This window comes from Triturus cristatus, chromosome 7 (assembly GCF_964204655.1).
Source record: "Triturus cristatus chromosome 7, aTriCri1.1, whole genome shotgun sequence".
In the NCBI taxonomy this organism is placed as follows: Eukaryota; Metazoa; Chordata; class Amphibia; order Caudata; family Salamandridae; genus Triturus; species Triturus cristatus.
Window position 1 is genome coordinate 921166741 of NC_140590.1, and position 20671 is coordinate 921187411.

The following is a 20671-nucleotide window of genomic DNA, read 5'->3' on the forward strand; positions in this document are numbered from 1 at the left end:
CACGGTCAACTGAAGTCATGTTAACCTGGTTTGCCATCGATCATTCATTCTAAATATTATGGGCCTCAATTATGAGTTTTTGCCGAGGGGCAGCGTCGCAGGCCCTCCTGCTGCACTGCCCTACGGCTAAAGAAAAGGGCAGGAATGCGCTGTGTCTATCAGATATGGCATATTCCTGTCCTTTCCTATTCCCCTGCACTGGCACACTGCTGTGCGCCAACACTTGCACCTCTGCATCATGGTGCAAGGGTGCCTGCGTTGCGGGAATGATTATTTTTGTGCAGGAAGGGAAACCTTTCTGCCCCAAAAAATCACACAAGGCTTTTTCCTTTTTCTATTGCAGCACACATATAACAAGGAAAATGAGGAGAAATAAAGATATTTCTCCTCGTTGTGCCTCGTTTTTTTTGGCGCTGCCTCAGAGTTATGATTTCTCGTAAATCTGGGGCAGTGTCAAACAGCCATGGATGTTGCTGGGAATGCTCCCCGCAGCACCCATTCCATGTCCCTTTAACACAGAAATCTGCGTTAGAGAGAACAATATTTACAAGGCAGCATTACACCCAAAAAGTGGCTTAGTGCTGCCTGGTAAATATGGAGCAGGCTCCTGCACTACCGGCGCGACACACAAAGTGACGCGCCAGCGGCTTAAGGGGCTTATCAATAAGCCCATGTATATGTATATTTATTTTGGTGCATATTTACGAAATATTTGGTTCATAGATCACTGGCAGCTAAAACACACTGAAAGATGGAAAACATAGATAGATAGATAGATAGATAGATAGATAGATAGATAGATAGATAGATAGATAGATAGATAGATAGATAGATAGATAGATAGATAGATAGATAGATAGATAGATAGATAGATAGATAGATAGATAGATAGATAGATAGATAGATAGATAGATAGATAGATAGATAGATAGATAGATGCTCGGACAAAAGGCAATCCCAAATTTCTCCCCATTTCCTGGCTAAACTTACACAATTTCAAACTAGCTAAATAGGAATTTCTGAGCCATCCAATGGCCAGCCTCTCCATCCACAACCCATTTCCAAATTCCACACTTATTGTGAAAAAGAGGAGACAACAGGATCTTTAAAGAAATTAGCCTAAGTGCTCTGTGGAGGCCTGCTGCCCTCTGCACGTCATTTGCACGATCATTAGGTAGGCTCCAAGTAACCAAGTCAGAGTGAGTAAGAGCAGGTCTCAACATGCGGCAAGTTCTTACAAGACAAATTTGGCCTAGCTTCCCAATGCTTAGACTATCTCTAAAGGTGAATCTGCCCAATACATTTGCCCACAATCTGCACAGCACAGATTCTAAGAACTTGCTCTCGCATCTTAATAACAATTCAATAAATACTCTCCATATAACGAGCGTTACTTCTGCTAGAAGCATTGGCTATAAGCAATAATGAGACACATGTCACTCGCATTTGTCAGCCTTGAAGAAACGGATGTAATTTTTACTATGCAATCATCTTTGCTTTGTGTAACTCCAGCTATTCCACAGCAACAGTACAGAACAATGCACTGTATTTACGCCATGCCAAGCATCTACATGAAAGTTTACTACAAAACAGTATCGATTCAAGGGGGACAAAGTTTAAATTCCATTGACACACTTTTACAAAATTCACAAACTTTCTAGCGCAAAAAGTTTGTAAAAATAGTAACATTTTAATTGGGGCAAAAGAGACAAAGCTGTCTAAAACTGGTTTACCGATATTTTGCGCAAAATCTGCTTCTGCAAGAAAATTGTACATGAATTTTAAACTTCATACCCTAATCAAAATTTTCCCTTTGTGAAGTTTTGAAGAAAAATTGATAACGTTTTCAATGGAAAAGTATGACAGCGTTGGACCACCTGTTATATAAAAATTAGCAAAATAAAATGAAAAACGTATACTTTTACCAGATGTTGCATCTACCTCTAAAACGGTGCATTTGTATATGAACATCAGAGAAGAAATCCTTTGGTGGTAAGAGGACTATGGTTTCAAGGAGGCCAAGGTTCTTGCAAACCGTCAACTAAATAAAGCGGACTACGAATCCACGGCAGAATTGCGTTTATTCTATCCTTTTTCAAGTAATCCTCATGCACGCTGCTGGTTGGAGTCCATCGTTGATATAGACATCTCATGTGCTCATATCCATATTACTTTCTTCCCATTGCTTGAATAAATAATGGTTGTGGTTGGAGGCGTTGACACTTTTCGACTGTGATCTCATAACCATTTTGGATTTTTGGATTTCAAAATAAATGTGCAGCTCCATTCCTACAGAAATTCCAGTGAATAAGTGCAGGTATAACGGCCATTAAATTCCAGAAACATTGGGTAGACGCGCAGGTGATCTTCTATTACTTCTCGTAGACAACCTTTACTTACTGAAGTCTTGTGTTTTTCCTTTGTAGCAGCCCAGTATGGAATCCCATAGGAAGATGTAAAGACTGGATTCATTCACCTCTGGCTCCTACACCGAATGCACGCCTTCTCTGGTGTGGGGTATTTATAAATGCACTGAGTCTACAAAAAACACAAAAACCGCAAATCAGTTTGTAAATAAAATATGTTCCTATTCAACACAGTGGGCCTATTTACAACATATTCAGTATAGTGCAGTTTGTTTCAGGGAACGCAAAAAAGGTTCAACAACTAACATGTAATGTGTGCTGCCAAATAGCCCTTTACTTGTTGTTATGAGTGACTGTGTGTGTGTGTCCACTGGTGGCTTGGTGTTATAAGAAACAAATAGGTAAAGTTATTGGAAAGTTCAGTATCAGCAAAGGGGACCTCAGCTGGTGTTATTGTTTTCAACCAGCAATATTTTCCTCCAGACAAATCAATAACAAATATACAAGCTTGCCATAACACCTGATATTGAATGTAAGCAAGCAAAAAAGGTAATGGTTGAAGGGCAGAGTTTTGAATAAAGAAAGGTCAATAAAGTAAGTTACATTACTTTCAGTCTGTTGATGTCAATGGTTTAAATAAATCCAACTTTAATTCAATCAAATGGTGTGCTGACATTTGATATTTGATTCACAGTTGGGTTTAATTTTCACTGGTACAATGAAAATCTCAGTGGATCATTCTGATCAGTACAAACATTTAGCTAAACATAAATGTACTTCTGACAGAACTACAAGCAGTTGTCATTCAATATGTGTTAGTAAATGGAAATTCAATTGTAATCCCTGCCTCATACATGGCCACCCATTGAGGGTCGGGGCATGCTCCATTTTATCACAGGTATCATTAACATCCACCTACTTATTTTGCAACATAAGTGACTAAGAAGACAGTGGTTGTGTATATTGTTACAAGAAACATGCAGATGAACACATGCAGGAAGAAAGGTTTTATACAGTTTCATGTCATGGTATTTGGACAGCAGCCATGTCATCAGTACACCATCTGAGGAAGCCAAGGTACTTAGTGTGACAACTCAATATATATTTTATTTATTTAACTAGTCTTAATTAAAAGCATTGCAAATATGTTGATTTTCGAACGTTTTTAAGTATCAGCTTGCTTCTTGCTTGAAGAAATATCCCACTATTGAAAGGTACCTTGAATGTGTGAACACTGCATCCATACCTTTCTATGACTAGTGCTGCATTTCCATAGGATGGAAAATAATGAGCAGGACCTGAGTTATTTTTCTTCTAAAATGTAGGAAAAGGGCTTAAAACATATTTATTTATAGACAATAATGACCTGCAGTTCCATCGTGCCCAATTGCCTCCGTACTCCAAAACAATACCTATATCCTGAGCAATGTAGGTACGTTTTACGTGTTCAATTTATGCTGCCGATTTTGAAACTCAGAGTTGTCCCTGTAGATGAAATGTCCTGTCCATAAAAGGGGTTGGCACCTTTCTGATTATTCTGGGACAGTTACACTCTTCTAGAATAGCAAACAAGGCATTGTCTCTTTCTCACTATCACCCAGATGTAATGTATGCATGGGAACAGAAATTGGGAAGGTTTGAAACTTGAAAGGGATTTACTTTTCTTTTGCAAATAAAATAAAATTTGACTTTTACAGTTGATCAATTAACACTGCTCAGCGTTGTAAACCTCCGACCGGTTGCCAATCTTTGCAGATAAACGGCCATTTGGCAAGTGGCAGTATGCAATGCTTAATGTAAATACAGAATTTAGCAAATGGGACAGTGAGGCTTCTGTGCAGGTGGGACAGCGCTGTGAAGCTGGGCTTTAAGGGCAGCATGTTAAGTGGAAATTCTCAGAAAAGACAAAATCAGGGAAAAGGGGTCTTTTGTATGGTGTCCTTTACTTATGAGCACCACTGGCTTTCAATTTCTGACTTGCTCATTCACACTTAAGTAGGTTGCACAGTCACAGCAGTCTAGACAAAACTAGGCCCTTTGTCAAGTACATGGTGTGGTTAAGAGAAGATCATTGTATAGCCCGTCCTGGATGGCACACGTGGCCTTGAGGATTAGATTGAGTTGTGTTGTTGGAAGAGCACTAGATTTCTCTCTATGCATGGTCCTGCTCCAGCTAGCAATGAACGCAGTGGTTAAATAATGTCACAATACTATAGGTAATAGAGAAATTCTACTGAATCCGATCTGACAATCAAAGCCCAGTGCAAGCAGTAAAACTATGTTATTCAAAGATGTCAAGTTTTCTGCCTATATGGTTACCATATTAAAATGACATGTTTAGGATTGTGATCCTTTAACAGTGTATATAGCTATGCATTACCGTATGCATAATTTGCATCCTTTTCAATTCAAGAATTAATTATTAACACATTTCTTTTTAGCATTTCCACCCCTTTATATACTTCGTACAATTGCTCAACAATCCATTGGTTTTCAAAAGGAGGTGAAATGAAACAACCGCTTGTATACAGGAGTATATAGGGCCGGTACATGGACCAATTACTTTTGATTTCTATATGAGTTTATTTTGAAGCATGGGCCTGGGCTGGGAAGGCAGAGGAGCCCTATGCAGTGAGGGAGTTTTGCCACAGAACAGGACAGCAGTGAAATGGGGTGAAAGACCGTGACACGTGATGGAATGGGATGCGCTTTGGGCCTTTCAAGTAAGAGCAGGAAAGGGTGGTGGGAGGATCACTTTGAGATTATTGGGAAGGTTCATGCATTGTACGATGATCTGCATTGGAACGTTATTGGGTGGGTGGGTGGGTGAAAATTCCAAGAACTTTCTTTTGCATAATTAATGGAAATTTGGGGGAAATTGGGTGAAATTATGTAAAAAGCAAATGTATTATTTACTACTATATTTTACTTGAAAAGGTGCCATGCTTCACTTTTTGACACAAGGATGCATCTTGTGCTAAAAATAGTGTGAAAATACAATTGCTGCTCGCATTCCGGCTGTTTGCATTGTTGTTGCGCTTTGCATTATATTTTTACCATCAACAGAGGTGTAATTACACAACTGTTGCAATGTTGTTATTTCGGGAATTTCACACAGCAAGAGTAACCCAGAATTCCCAAAACCACACAAATTATGATGGCATAATTACATTTTTCCCCAGGCCTAGATTCTAGGTGCTGTACGATGACTCAAAAACATCAATAACGTAAACATTTATTTTGCAATATTAGTCATTTAATTGAAGGAATAAGGTATAAAAACGTGTATTAAGGGTAACACATTTGTATTGAGCATTTAGTAGCTCTAGCGCACCTTATGCATCAGCATTCCTAGCCTCTGTATCATTAGAGTGATAGATTATGTTTGCTTCCTTTAGATGTGCTTTATTCGCACCAGCAGCAGTGATACAGGTTTGTAAGGCAGAAAGTCCCAAGCATCTTAACTATAAAGCAGGCCAAACATGCCTCAGAAATCCGTAATGAACAGTTTGAAGGGAAACAGTGCACGGCCGATGCTCTGACTGCCTCACTGCTCATACCTGTAGATATGCATGTGTAAGGCAGACACAGTAGCTTTGATATATTTCTGTAAGCATAATGGCCGAAAAATACTTAATTAGATCGAAATATAATAGAATAAATGGTGCTTAAATCTTTCTATTGAAATGGTTTATGCTAATTCATGTCGTTAAGTTAAAATAAGCATACATTTGCACAACAGTGATCCAAACGTTGAAATATTTGTCATTAAAATGGCAATTATGATTGCTTTGTTGTTTAGTGTGCAAACAAAGTAGGAAAAGAATCAAACACTGTAAAGAGACGCTGCATAGAAAAGAATTACACCAATTGTACCTTTCGGGAAAAGCAACTCATACATGAGACTCATAATTTCAAAGCAAGCGTTTCCAACATTTTGGAAAGGAACTCCATGGCATGGTTCGAATGATGCTGCCCCAGAGCCTTTGGGCGGCGGTGCTATTGATTAGAGGATCATTGCTGTATTTAGAGGTATTGCAGTAATGAGGAATAACCAGGGCATTAGGAGAATTTGCCGATGATTAACAAACATGCTAAATCCAACCCTACTGGTGATCTGAGGGGGTCAGAGCCGAGGAAAGCACTTTCAAGGAGAAGCAAAGACAGTGAAAGAAAACATGACAAGTAGAAGCACAGCCCTGTCTGGAGTTTGCACCAGTAGTTTTAATCAGATCATGTAAGTTTCATACATGAAGACTAAGATCAGAGGAGTAACTTGAAGGGGGGTTGTAATACCCTCCCCCTCCCCAGTAAATGCATTTCCTGATAAGTAGTTGGGTACAGGTGTTTTAGTCGAGTATAGATTAGGTGTCTATTTAATTTCACCAATAATTTTTACATACACACACACAAAAAAACACACACAATCCCTCCCTCTCTGTTTTTTAAAGACCTTAAAAATGTGGGTTATTTCTACAAAATATTGTGTTTTCTTTCACTTAGTACTCCTACCAATCCACATTCCTCTCCCTTCCCACTGCCCCTTAGGCCCCTCTCATGCACACTGCTTGCAGCATGATGCGTCTCAACATTATTTGCCAGCGCGATAGTTAGAAAATTTGAAGTCCCCCCATCCAGACGTGCAGTTTATAGATGCCTTCATAGTATAGGCTGTTCATGGATGTAACCCACAAATAACCACCTTTGAAGGATGGCCTCCTGAAGAACGAGTAGTAACTTCTGAAACAATGATGGCCGGTGGGTTTCATTAAATCAGTCCAGTGACAAAAAACAAAACTCAACAAGAAATGCAGCATAACTAAATTCACACAACCTGTGCCCACTTAACAATTAGCTTTTGTAATTGCTCTTCGTGATCATTTTCTTTTCACATTTCTCTTCTCCGCTGAAAATCTGCTATGTATATGCAATTTGGTTTTTATTTTTATTTTGATACTTATCAACATTATATACGTACAGAAATAAGACAAATAAACATTATCAAAATGATAGCAACTTACTTAGCATGATTACACGTAGTAAGAGAAGCTAACATGATCCCTCAAAAACACAGTAGTAAAAGTCATACTTGCAGCTCTGTTATAGCTCAAGTCCAGGAACAAGTCAGCAGAGTGAGGTTAGTCTTAGCTTCACCCTAAATCTTTCGGTGTTTCTGAGCACAAATACCTCGGTAGACGATTTTCTAGAAACCAACTAATCTTGGGAAACTCTAACTGAAACGTACCTGTCTTCTCCTAATGCTCTAAAAATGATCTCACCCGTTCTTTGGAGATGGAAGGGATATTTTTGCCAAGAATCAAACAGTATCAAAAACACAAATCCATTCATTCAGTCGACCATTAATGACACCGCTCTTCCATTTAATTGCATAATTTATTCCGAGATATATATTAATAATCAGCATTTCATACATCCATGAAAGTGGCTTTGTAAAATGGATCTGGTGAATTGCACATTCACAATCTCATCTCAGGTTGCAATGGCATCGAACAGCTCTGCCAAGCCAGGCGTTCGGGAAACATGCCCTCAATAGCTACCTGTAAACTCATTGTCACACAGTGACCGTAATTCCACTTTACAAGAACATTTCTGCCCGTCCCACGATCACACAACAAATCTGAGATGAGGAAACGTGCGAGGCTCAGATATGTGCGGAGATGAGAACGCATTCCTGGTAAACACTGCACCCAAGGGCACCAGTATTTTCTGGGAATGGTAAAATCTCACCCTATTCCTGTCCACTCACTATCAGTGCCTATGTCAGAATGATAGCTCAGTGGATAAGAGTGGCAGCTGCAGAGCTTGGTCGGCACCCTTTCAGGTTGATACAATTACTTGAATTAAGATCCAGTCTTTGGATCTGGCTTCCTGATCACCAGTCTGCGGTCTGCCCAACTGAATCTTTTACCTACGGAATAAGATTCCGCCCTGAACAACGTGACTCACTCCTGTTTCTGCTCCCTAAAGAATCCAACCGGATGGTGGAATAGGCTTCCTTTTATTCTGACAAGGATTCCAAGTGGTACCCCACACCGCTTCTACTGGCTGTCCTCCGTTTGTCCTGAAGAAGACCCACTGTGTCGCAATCACGCACTATCCAGGGTCAAAACGTTGACGTATCCCGACAATCCATACCCTATGTTCTTCATCTCATGCAAAATAACAGAATTTATAGGAGGCTTATTGGAGATTCATTTCTCTAGGGACGGATGTCCATTGATCTCAACAATTTATATACTGTTTTGTATAGCACTGTACTTATTATCTTCACTTAAAATACCTTGTCACTTCTAGATCACTTATTCACTTAAAAGTCACTCTCCCTTTTTTAATTATGAGTATTGTCTCGTGGCAGCCATACAATTTTGTGAAATAAACCATAAAAACAAAAAAGAAAAAACATTACAATATACTAACTTTGATTGACTTCATCCTTGTGTGTTTCCTTTTTATTTCTGTACATTTATTGATGGAACTGTAAAGAAATTGTTTACCAGACAAAACCGGTTGTAGTAAATTTTCCAGACTCCCAGGTTCTGAGGGACACTGGGTCACCCCATTATATTTTATGTATGTCAGAGTGATAGCTCAGTGGCAGCTACAGGGCTTGGTCAGCACCCTTTCAGGTTGGTACAATTACTTGAATTAAGATCCAGAGAGCAGTGATGTGCCAACTAACTCTAATGAGGACATTATGTGCCAACTATTATCGAAAGATTGCAGGCCTCCCAGGTAAGGCATTTATATTGACCTCGATGCTGCAATGACCGTGAAATTTCAACGTCCTTCTCAGAAGAATGTTTCGGTGCAAGCAATAGTGACATTGCAGTACCAGAAGAAAGGCCCTAACAGGGTGTGTTGCAAGCTGAGAATGAGTCATGTTAAGAAACAGCCCAATGAAACACCGGTGTGCTTTGGATTTAGCAATGGCTACATGATTCAGATCTTGGCAAGACAACTAATTGTGCCTTGAAGTTGTCCCCACTGCTCCTGCCACTAGCCTGGAATTATTTTAAGAAAAAAAGGTGGTTTTCAATTACTTAGTGCTTGAACTAGAGTTTGGCCACCTATTGCAAGTCCATAATATCTAATGGCACTGGTAATATGGCAGGCAGGATATCCCTCACATTTGTGAGTGGTACCCGTCCCGAAACTCTAAATTAGGCCCTAATGCTGGTTGTACATGTGTTCACCACAAACTATGTTTTGATTCCATTGCATGTTGCTGGAAAACCTAATTTAGAATATCATGCCTATATTCAGAATGCACTGCTGTGCTTGCAAAAATATTCCCAGCTAAAATGCAAATTAAAGCCTCTTAAACTCTACGGGAACATACAGCATTATCCTGGTAAAGATATGTTTAATGTATCCACTTCTTTACATAATTATCACCTCTAGTAAAGGATACAGCTACCTCCGGTGATATGTTTGATTCAGAACAGCAGTCAGGATTGAAACATCTGCACCATCAGATCCACCATTAGAAGCTTCTCCAGAGTTTGACATGGCCCTTCAGCTCAAGGACTTGTTCTCCTTCTCAGGACCTAGAATGTATCCCCGTGCCAAAAGGCAGCATGACTCCACCTGAGATCCAGGATGATGGCAGAAAGCAAACCATTGATAGATGATCCTCAGAATGCAAACCAAAGCAACCATTGCCTACAGCCTCCAGAAGAAAAAAACTATGTTGTACAGCTGTATTCATAATGTTGAATCCCATCAATCACCTTAAACTCGGGCATGCTGCTTCATTCCACGTTGCTTCTCTCCTCTGTAGCGTGTGCACCACACGTCCATGCTGTGTTTGACCCAACTGGGAAGTAAAATGTGGAGATCCGGGGCTGCAGGGTTCTTGCAGTTTAAAGAAAGTGGATGACTGCATCAGATCCCCTGTAGAACAATGGAGAGACACGCATGCTTTGTTTTCTCGGTACATGAATGTGATCCCTTCCAATCTGCATGCCCACCAGGCACGCCGCATTTCAGGCTGCAATTCCACAGGAGAAAATGCGTGTCCGGAGCTGAAGTGTACACAGACTCGTGCATCTTTGGATCTCCTTTGTGAGTGCGCCGGGTCTCTGAGCTGGGATTTTATATAAATACATTCGTGTCTGTAAACCTCAAAAAATGCAAATCCAATTTAAAATAAAATATTATGAATGTCAACAGTGAAGGCATATTTACTGTTTAGAAAAGAGCATATTTAGGAGACTGTAATGTGTTGCAGGGAACGAAAACAGTTTCAACAACCAACACGCAGTGTTTCGTGACAAAATAGGCCTTTAGATGACATTATTTGTGCCCACTTGTGGCTCCATGTTACTGCAAACAAACTGGTAATGTGATATGAAAGGTCAGGAACGGCACAGAAGACCTCAACCTGTGCGTGTCATTCCTTGGGGAGAGCCATATTTGCCTACAAACACATCAACAAGAAATAAAACTGTTTTCCATAACAGCCGCCATTCAAGGGTACCGGGCCCGGTTCTTCATGTCTGAAGGACATGTGAGTGCATGAGCAGAGAGCTTGCTGAGACTCCACACGCCTTATTGTTACTGTTTTGTGCAGATTCAAACCCCCTTGATATTTTTTCATAAAAAAAAAAAAAAAGTACCAATCATCCACATTCTATATGTCTGGAGGCTTCAGCATCGCCATAGCTACACATGAAAGTATTGATAACACGTTGAAACCAAAAGTGAGCTGTTGCAACTTTTTCTAAATGTGCATGCTGAGAAGAAACGAATGAGATGTTTTTGCCTATGAAAGCACAACAGCTGTGAAAGTAGTTTTAAACTTTTTTTGATAGCTTTTGTAGCTTTTACAGTGAAAATAAATTAACTTTGGGAATGGCACAGTGCTTTATTTTTCCTTGTTAACAGACAAAGGGGTACATGCATCAAAGTAGGCTTTTGCGATTCCTTAATTGCGATTATTAAGTAATCGCAATTAAGGAACGGCAAAAGCCTATGCATGTAGAAATCGCAAAAAAATGGTGATTCCTAAATATTCAGTCGCAATTAAGGAAAGGGTTCCCATTCATTCCTATGGGCCTACAGGCCCATTGGAATGAATAGGAATTGCATGCGCAAATTGAGAGTACCCAATAAGTACTCGCAAATTGTAAATGCAATTTCAAGGGAGGAAGGGTGCCAAAAGGACACTCTGTTGCACCCCTGAAATTGCAATGGGAATACATGTTGCACACACATGCCCTTGCCAAGGGCATGTGTGTGTGTAACCAGGAACTTTCAAAAATGCACTTTAGTGCATTTTTCAAAGTTTTTGCAAATTACCATCAAGTTCAAATTGATGGTAATTTGTGACCCCTATTTGCGAAATCGCTATTTGGAGATTTCATCATGCATTGCATTCATGGAATCGTAATTTGTGATTCCTTAAATGCAATCGCAATTAAGTAATGGCTATTTTTGCGGTTTCTCAAATTGCGTTTTTAGGTCTCGTCTGAGACAGCGCTTTAGCGCTGCTCTGGCGAGAGCTATAGAAAGCGCGTTTTGGAAGTGCAAACGAGTGCTTTCAGGCCTCCAAATACAGTGCATGTGCGCCGGGCGCGCGCACCATTTGGCAGCCTGAAAGCACTCGTTTTCTTTCACTTTCGCGCTTTGATGTTAGATCGCGATCGAGATCACTTTCACATTCGCGGCCGCCTCCCTTCCTCCCTCCATGATTGACCCTCTCCTGCACTATCTGAAAAACCCTTGTACTTTAGTGTTTCACGATGAAAACAACCCGTGGTAGGCGTGCTGTGCTTCTTACCAACAACAGTGGGAGTGTGCCGATGCTTTAATCAAAACAAACACACATTGCAGGACCAGGCGCGCAACACCCATTGGACCCGCAGGGCTTCAGCCCCCCCCCCTCCCCCCGTCGTGTGTGGCAGCCCGGGATGAGACAGCTTCCCCGGCAAAAAAGCAGCCGCACCCGAGCACTTCACAGGTCTTTAAAAGACCATTTGCATGTTAATGAGGCCTCGCTGTTGTTTCACCCCTTCCAAGAGCCCCTGCAGCTCCGCTCTGCCTATTGCTTAAAGTTCAGCTGCCCCCCCCGAAATATTTGCTCAGCCCCCCCCCCCCCCCGAAATTTGGCTCTAGTTGCGCCTCTGTGCAGGACACATCTGCACTCAACGAGTTAAGGGTTTGAAGGGAGGGAGGGGGGGCAGAGAGAATGAGACATGCTTGGCCGGTGGCGTTGCAAGGGTGGCATGGGCCCCAGTGCACGCATCGAGGCCCCCACTCCGCCTCAACCGCTGGTTAGGTAATACAATAAAGCGATAGTGAAGTGCAACCGGCCGCGCGGGTCCCTGGGCCCGGTGCCCCTGCACCTGCTGCACACTGATTGTTATGCTTCTGTGTAAGTCACAAATTGGAATCCTTACAAGAACCCTACGCATTGCATTCTTTAGATGTTGATAAGATGAGTGCGTTCAGTTGGGAAACAGTAACATGTTATTGATAGCGATTAAAAAATGATCGATGAGGCTATGAGATCACTATCAAATAATCCACATTATTACTCGTCGTTAGACTATGTGCTATCAACTGCTAGGACGATAGTTCCCCAGTGTTCAAAAGTAACTGGCAACAGCAGAGCGCTTCACACTTAATTAGGCAGGAAAACGAAGAGTCTATATCGCATCATGTGACATTCTTTTCATTAGATGTATTGTGAAGGCAAAGAAAAATGGGAAATAATTATTAAAAAAAGGTTAATTTTCAGTAGTCTATTCGCGATGCGCCGTATTTTTCATATTTTATTCAAATCTGACGGATGCAACCGGTCCAGAAGCTGTCTTTGGAAGTGACGCTTGGCAGATCTTAATATCATCACACGTTTTACTTTAGACAGAAGACATTTGTTTCATCCCTTCAGATGTGTAATCTTTGGTGCCTTAAGGCGCTTTGCGGCGTTTTGCCTTGTCGTCTTTGACTTTCTCAGCAGTCGTGCCGTTTCTATTTGAGCAGCGGTCCTTTCGATAACTCGCTGAAAACTTTTGTATGGAATAGTTTACTTATGCATGTGTTATATAAACTTTACCAAATTAATTTGGCCAGTAATTGATAATGTTAATAAAGGATGGAAAGCGCAGGTGCTTATGACATGCTTAGGACCCACAGCACTTTCGGATACTAATTTGCTTCCGCGCAGTTCTGGTCTATGAGCGACAGGAGCTCCCTTGTGTCTCAGTAAAAAAGCTTAGTGGAATCATGCACTCTATGCAGATGGACGCCCTCGCATGACCTGAAGGTTACCGGCCTGAACAGTGCAGGGCTCAGTCAGCCCATATCCTTCACTGTTCAATAACATATGCGTTGAGTGAGAGTTAACGGAAGCCGAGAGAGGTTCAGGAGCGTCACTCTGTACTGAAGGAGGGGCCGTGCTTAATACAAACCGGTGGTCTCCGGTGCTCCTCACTGGCACTTTATTGTTAACATCGGCTCTTATGACAGCGACACATGGTGGCGCTGTTTGTCGTATTTTCTTTTGAGGAGCACAACATCTGTTGTTTAATAATTAAATATGCATTTAAAACACTAATACCCGCAACCTAACTATAAGAATAGCTTCAGGGGCATGTATTAGTCATTTTAATGTATATTTAAAGTTTAAACTGTCATACTTTTTATGGGTGTGATGGCTAGTAGTGATAGTACAGTCATTGGCAGCGCTAGTGGGAGCAATGGGTAATGCAGGCAACAGTGGCCTCCTGACAATCGCCCTGGCACGTCTGTTTCGCTTTTTTTTTTACAAATCAAGCCCGAAGTTTGGGCCTTCTGTGGTGCCCAAGAACATGTTAGTAAAGAGACCCTTTAACCATGCCTCTGGTCTGCTGAGGCTCCCAGTCGCCACACTATCGAGGAGGACACTGCCAAGCACCCTTCGAAGTCGTGGCCTGCGCCCTGCATATTTCAGTGGCTGGGGTAACTCGCCCTTCCAGGGGGCTTAGTTCATTACATAATTGGCCTAGCCACATGTTTACATCCTGCAGTGGGTAGGAAAAACTTAACAAACGGAGAAAAAATGTTTGTTCACGGTCATTCCAATATGTAATGTTGAATATAACATACACTACGTCATGATACGTCATCAAATGGAACCGCCAGCCTCCTATTTCATTTCATTCGCATCTTCTCAGCCACTCGATTTGTAAGGCTTTCAAGGGGCCTGATTGTTTGTGCATGCAATGATGTAAAACTTCAAAGTGGGATTTTTCAGCAGCATTTTTAGCAGCAACATAGACGGACGTTTCTGATCAATGGTGGAACGCCAGGTTTTCTAAATGACTCCATTATATGCATCTTACGCTTAAAGCAAGTTATAGTGTCATTGAAATGTTCGTTTTTTATTAAAGCTTTTCTATAATTTTCTTTCATCTGAAATAGGATTTTTTTTCTTCCGTGACGCATTCCTATGCTTAGTTTTACAAACGACGTATCTTGTCGGGAATGTTTTGAAATGCTGTTAAAAGGCGAAAAACATCGCATTGCCCCTTGAAGCAAGAAATCTAAATTTTCTGATGGAAAATAGCCAAATGAAATGATGCTGCCCGGCTTTGCACTGTCACGTCTTCAATCGGGTGTAAATCTATTCATTTTTCATGTGACACATTATTTAAATTTAATTTCCACTTGTTGCGATGCATAAGTAGCACACAGTAAAACGTTTTAAAGTTTAAGCAGGTTTTTCAAAGAACGGAACACAGAATAGATTCGGCCAATGCGATCTTTGAAATATGTGCACGGCAGCAGAGATCCAACAATTCCATCTTCACTTCAAAGTGATTTCGTATGCAAACATTTGTCAGAGTGAAGCCCGGGCTCACAAAAGATGCACGCTTTGATTTTATGGTGCGCCGCCATTTTAGCGCGGTGATTGTAGCGCGCGTGCCAGGAGGCGTGCCAGTGACAGAAGGGCACCGCTCTGCCTTGTATGACAAATGCAGTTGACACAAGATCCATATTAATGTTGTCAAGTTTGCCTTGATGTATTTAAGCAGATTTTAATTATTTTTTAGAGATGAAGGCCACGAAATATACGCGAGCCAAAGGCTCGAAGAGACATTTTATATGTGGGATTTTCAAAGTGCTAGCCACACTTTTGGCTGGCCTAAACCTTGAGTGCACGAGATCACATGCACGTGCACAGCTGCTCCTCTGCTAATTGCATTCCCCCCTCCCTTCTCACCCAGTCCTTTGATGCTCTGCTCGATTACTTTCACTTTCGCCGCTTTGACCCTTGCATTCCCCCCTCCCTTCTCACCCGGCCCTTTGATGCTCTGCTCGCATCTCCCTCCTCCCTGGGCGTGAAGGGAGGCAGAGACATCCTCCTTAATTGCTGTTTCCCCTCTGAGCCGAGAGAGAACACATCGGGTCCTGTGGACACGTTATTGATCCGATACATTGCTCTCAAGTGACCATCTGTCAGAGGAAACAAGCAGCAGGCACTTAAATGACCTCTATACATAATTATGCTTTATTATATGCCACATAATTTTACACCACTCAATGCAACACAATTCCACGCCATGCTACACAATTCTATGTCACATAATTCTACTCCACATCACATAATGCCACTCCACATCATGCCACATAATTTGACAGAACACCACATAATTCAACACAGTGTAACATAATTCCACTCCTCCCTACATGACTCCACTCCACACAATGGCATTCCACATCACACAATTGCACTCCAAGTTACACATCTGCCCTTCATGCCACACAATTGCTCTCCATGCTGCACAATTCCATGTCTCACAATTCGACTCCACACCACAGAATCCCACGCAACCAAGTTCCACGCAACGTAATTCATCTCCACACCACATAATTTCATGCCATATATTACCCCTCCAAGTCACATAATTCCACTCCACCTATTTTCAATCCACTCCATACCACATCATTTCACCCCATGCCACATAATTCCACACCACTCAAGGGCTCGCAGTTCCATGCAACACAATTCCACATCTCATAATTCCACTCATGCCACAAATTTCCACTCACACAATTCCATGCCACATAATTCTACTCCATACCACATAATTCCACTTCAGTGCACAACATAATTCCACATCATGCCACATAATTTCACTCCCTACAACATAATTCCACTGTCACATAATGCCTCTTCCCTTTCGTGCCACATAATTCAGATCAACATATTTCCCCTCAACTCAATTCCTTGCCATGTGACACAATTGCACATCACATAAATCCATGCCACATAATTCTACTATATGCCACACACTTTCACTCCACACCACATAATTCCACACCACGTCACATAATTCCACTCCACATCACTTAATCCCACTCCACACAATTGCACTCCATGTCACACAGTGGCACTCCTCACAATTCCATGTCTCAAAATTTCACTCCATGGCACACAATTGCACGCCATACAATTTCACACCACACAATTCCATGCCAAAAAATTCTGCGCCATTTAAAGCCAATCCATGGCATGTAATGCCATGCCACACAATTCAAATCAACATCATTCGGCTCCATGCCACATAATTCCACGGCACGTAATTCCACTCAACACCACACAATTCATTACCATGTCACATAATTCCACTCCATGCTATATGATTTCCACTCCACTCAGTGACACTCCATGTCACCCAATTGCACTCCACATCACACAATTGCATTTCACACCACACAATTCCACGTTGCACAATTCCACTCCAGTCAACACAATTACACTCCATGCAACACAATTCTGAACCACACAATTCAACTCCATGCCACCTAAGTGCACTCCACCCTCATATTTCCAATCCAAGCCACATCATTCCACTCCATGTCGCATAATTCCAATCCTCTCAATGCCGCACAATACCATGCCAAACAATTCCATGCAACACAATTCTTCTCCACATAATTTCACGCCACCTAATTCTACTCTACACCACATAATTCCACTAGTCAACACCCCACAATTCCATGCCACACAATTCAACTCCATCCCACATAATTTCACTCCATGCAACATCACGACTCCACATCATGCTACATAATTCCACTCCATGAGACATAATTCCACTCCATACCACATAATTCCACATTGTACCACCCTGTACCACCTAAATGTAATCTCCCCAAACCAACATAATTTCACACCACACAATTCCACACCAGACTATTCCATGCCAGACCATTCCATGTCACATCTCATAATTCTACTCCACGGAGCATAATTCCACTCCTTGCCACCTAATTCTATGCCACACCACTTGATTTCACACCATGTCACATAATTCCACTTCACGGCACTGAATTCCTCTCCACACAATTGCACACCACGTCACATAATTGTAGTTCACGCCACACAGTAACATGTCTATCTCAGTGAATGCAAAATAATTCCACTCAACATAATTCCATGCCACATAAAGTGCTCTCCACTTCTCATAAATCCACACCACATAATTCCATTCCATGGCACACAATTGCATGCCACATAATTCCATACCACACCCCATAATTCCACACCACATCACATAATTCCACTCCACCCCCATACTTCCTCTCCGCAGAATTGCACTCCATGTCACACAATTGCATACCACGCCACACAATTCCATGTCTCACAATTTCCCTCAACACCACACAATTCTAGGCCACACCACACAAATCCACACCAATTAATTCCATGCCATACCACATATTTACACTCCATGGAACGTAATTCCATGCCACATAATTCCACTCCACTATTAATGAATCCACTCAATAACATAATTCCACTTAGCGGCACATAATTCACGTCCACCACATAATTTCATTCCATGCCACATATTTCCACTCCATTCCATGACACATACTTCCATTCCTCTCAACACAATTCCATGCCACACAATTCCACGCCACACAATTCCACACCACACCATATAATCCTACTCCACGCCATGCCAACTAATTGCACACCACATCCCTTAATTCCACACCATGCCACATAATTTAACTCCAGGTAACATAATTCATTTCCATACAATTGCAGTCTATGCCACACCACGCCAAAGAATTCCACATCTCAATTCAGCTCCATGCCACACAGTTCCAAGCCACTCAACATACTTTCATGCCACATAATTTCACCCCACACATCATAATTTCACTCTGCATATTTCCACTCTACTTGACAACACGTAATACTCCCCTCTACATTTGCAGAACAAGCATTTGCAATGCAATAGGTCTCGCATTTACGCAAGTTTGAGCTACTCACATTACAAATAACAATGCCTTTTATTTTTGTTTTCTTTTTTAAAACTTAAATAAAAGGCAGTTTCATTTACAATGCCAATAGCTTAAACTCGCGTGAATGCGAGACCTATTGCATTGCAAATGCTTGTTTGTATTTGGGATGATGCAGCCCAAATGCAAATATACCGGTCACAAAAGGGCAGATTCTGCGAATCTGCCCATTTGCGACCGGTTTTTCGCTTGATACATGTGGCCCAAAGTATCCTGCTAAAGGGGATGAATAATTGTATTGTGAGGTATTAATATGTTACTTTGGAAGTGGAGCAGTGCCAGTATCGTAGTTCTGGAAGATGACAATGTGATGTCTGAGGGTGACAGTCTAGGTTGGCAGGGTTTTCTTCAGAGCTGGAACGATGCGGTTGCTGGTGCTAAGTCCATGATGTGATGCAGCAGTATGATGATATCAGCCGCGGCCCGTGGAGGGTGTTCCGTGGGGCGGAAAGGCGGGGTGGGGGAGGGGCAGCGTGGGGGGTACTAAAAACCGGAATATGGATAATTGGAGGTAAGTAAACAATTAAATAAATAAAACGAATTTCGTAGCGCGCCCTGCTATCATACTGCACCTCCGTTAGAAAAATCTATACAGATACATTTGGAGACCTTTTCATTTTGCTTGAGGCTATAACATTGAAGCAGAGCTATATTGGAGGCATAATGCATAAATTTTTTAGGAACTCGTATATACTGGTGTTCTTGAACAACAAGTCTAGATTCTTGATTCTTCATTGATTAAGCTATCCGTATTCGGGTTATATTGATTATTCCTGATACCTATAGGAAGCCCTGACGAAGTTCCCAAGGCACAAGGGAACGAAACGCGTTGGCTGTTTGCCTATCTTTTAATCAAGACTACGAATAAAAGAAGAAAATTATTTCAACTATTGGTGTTGATCTTGTAGGACTCGTGATGGAGTGCACCTTCCTTTTTTTCTTTACAGAGGGTGACAGTGATCTTCCCAGGACTCTAAATTTACAGGTGAGAATTATTCCTCCAACAGAGGTGATTCTGGGAGGCAGTATCCTTCTCTTCTTGAACAATTGGCAGGCATTAACTAGAAACCCCTGGGTTCTCGTGTCAGTCCTAGGGTAAAAGCTAGAGTTCTATGACTCCAGTTGTCAGAGATTTCCTCCCTAGGAGATGCATTTTTCCCAACACGAGCAGACTTTTATCTCCTCAGAAATACAAACACTCTTAGAGAAGGAATCAATCTGCTTGCCAGTCTTCCACCCTCACAGGTTTTTCCAGTTCCGTCATCTTGGCAGAACAGAAAGGGGGCAGTTTCCGCTTAGTTCTAAACCTGAAAGAATTCAATGCCTGGATTATCTGCAGGCATTTCAAGATGGAAAGGATTCATCTTTTTCAAGACATTCTTCAAGATGGGCACTGGATGGTGCGACTAGACCTGAAAGTTGCTTACTTAACAATTCCAAGCTTTACCCCGCATCAACATTTCCTACATGGTATGTCATTGTTATGAGTTGAAGGTACTTTTGACCTTTCCTTTGCTTCTTGGTGCTTCACAAAGGCTAGTTGTAGAATCCCTACAAGCAAAGGGAGTGTGTTTGATCATTTACCTAGATGACCTAATTCTTGTGGTGCAAGACTGTTTGACAGTACTTGTTCATCTGGACTAGACGATTTGTCTCCTAAAGGAACTGGGGTTCATTAATAATGTCCATAGGTCACTTCTGATCACCTCCCAGTGCTTAGAGTTTCTGGGGTTCCAGACAGATTTGGTCCTTTCCCAACATATCCTTCCCCCTCCAAATATTTGGACTATAAAGAAGTAGTTGAGGTCTACAATGGGCACTCAACAACATTATTGATATCTGGAGCCTGGATCATGGGACTTTTAGCCTCGTCAATTCAGACCATCTTCCTGGGTCCCCTTCATTACAGGGTCTATCAATGGCTCAGGACTGAACAACTTCAGAAGGGTCTCAGATACTCAGATCAGGTCAACTTGACGGCG

The 20671-nt window shown here is 41.6% G+C and overlaps 1 protein-coding gene across 18 annotated transcripts in view; it reads right to left on the reverse strand.

The window, feature by feature from the left end:
* The window catches only part of LOC146810842 (uncharacterized), a 128772-nt gene extending 118313 nt beyond the window's left edge, over positions 1–10459 (reverse strand). For 3 of the 18 annotated variants that reach the window (XM_085617863.1, XM_085617857.1, XM_085617861.1), the window contains exons 1-2: positions 9783–10109; positions 2401–2538 (exon numbers count right to left, since the gene is read on the reverse strand). In XM_085617863.1, the coding sequence (XP_085473989.1) occupies positions 2401–2472 (72 nt within the window). In that variant the 5' untranslated portion in view covers positions 2473–2538; positions 9783–10109. The other 15 variants (XR_014966633.1, XR_014966632.1, XR_014966629.1 and 12 more) reach the window with 14 other exon arrangements.
* Between the last annotated feature and the right edge of the window lie 10212 nt (positions 10460–20671).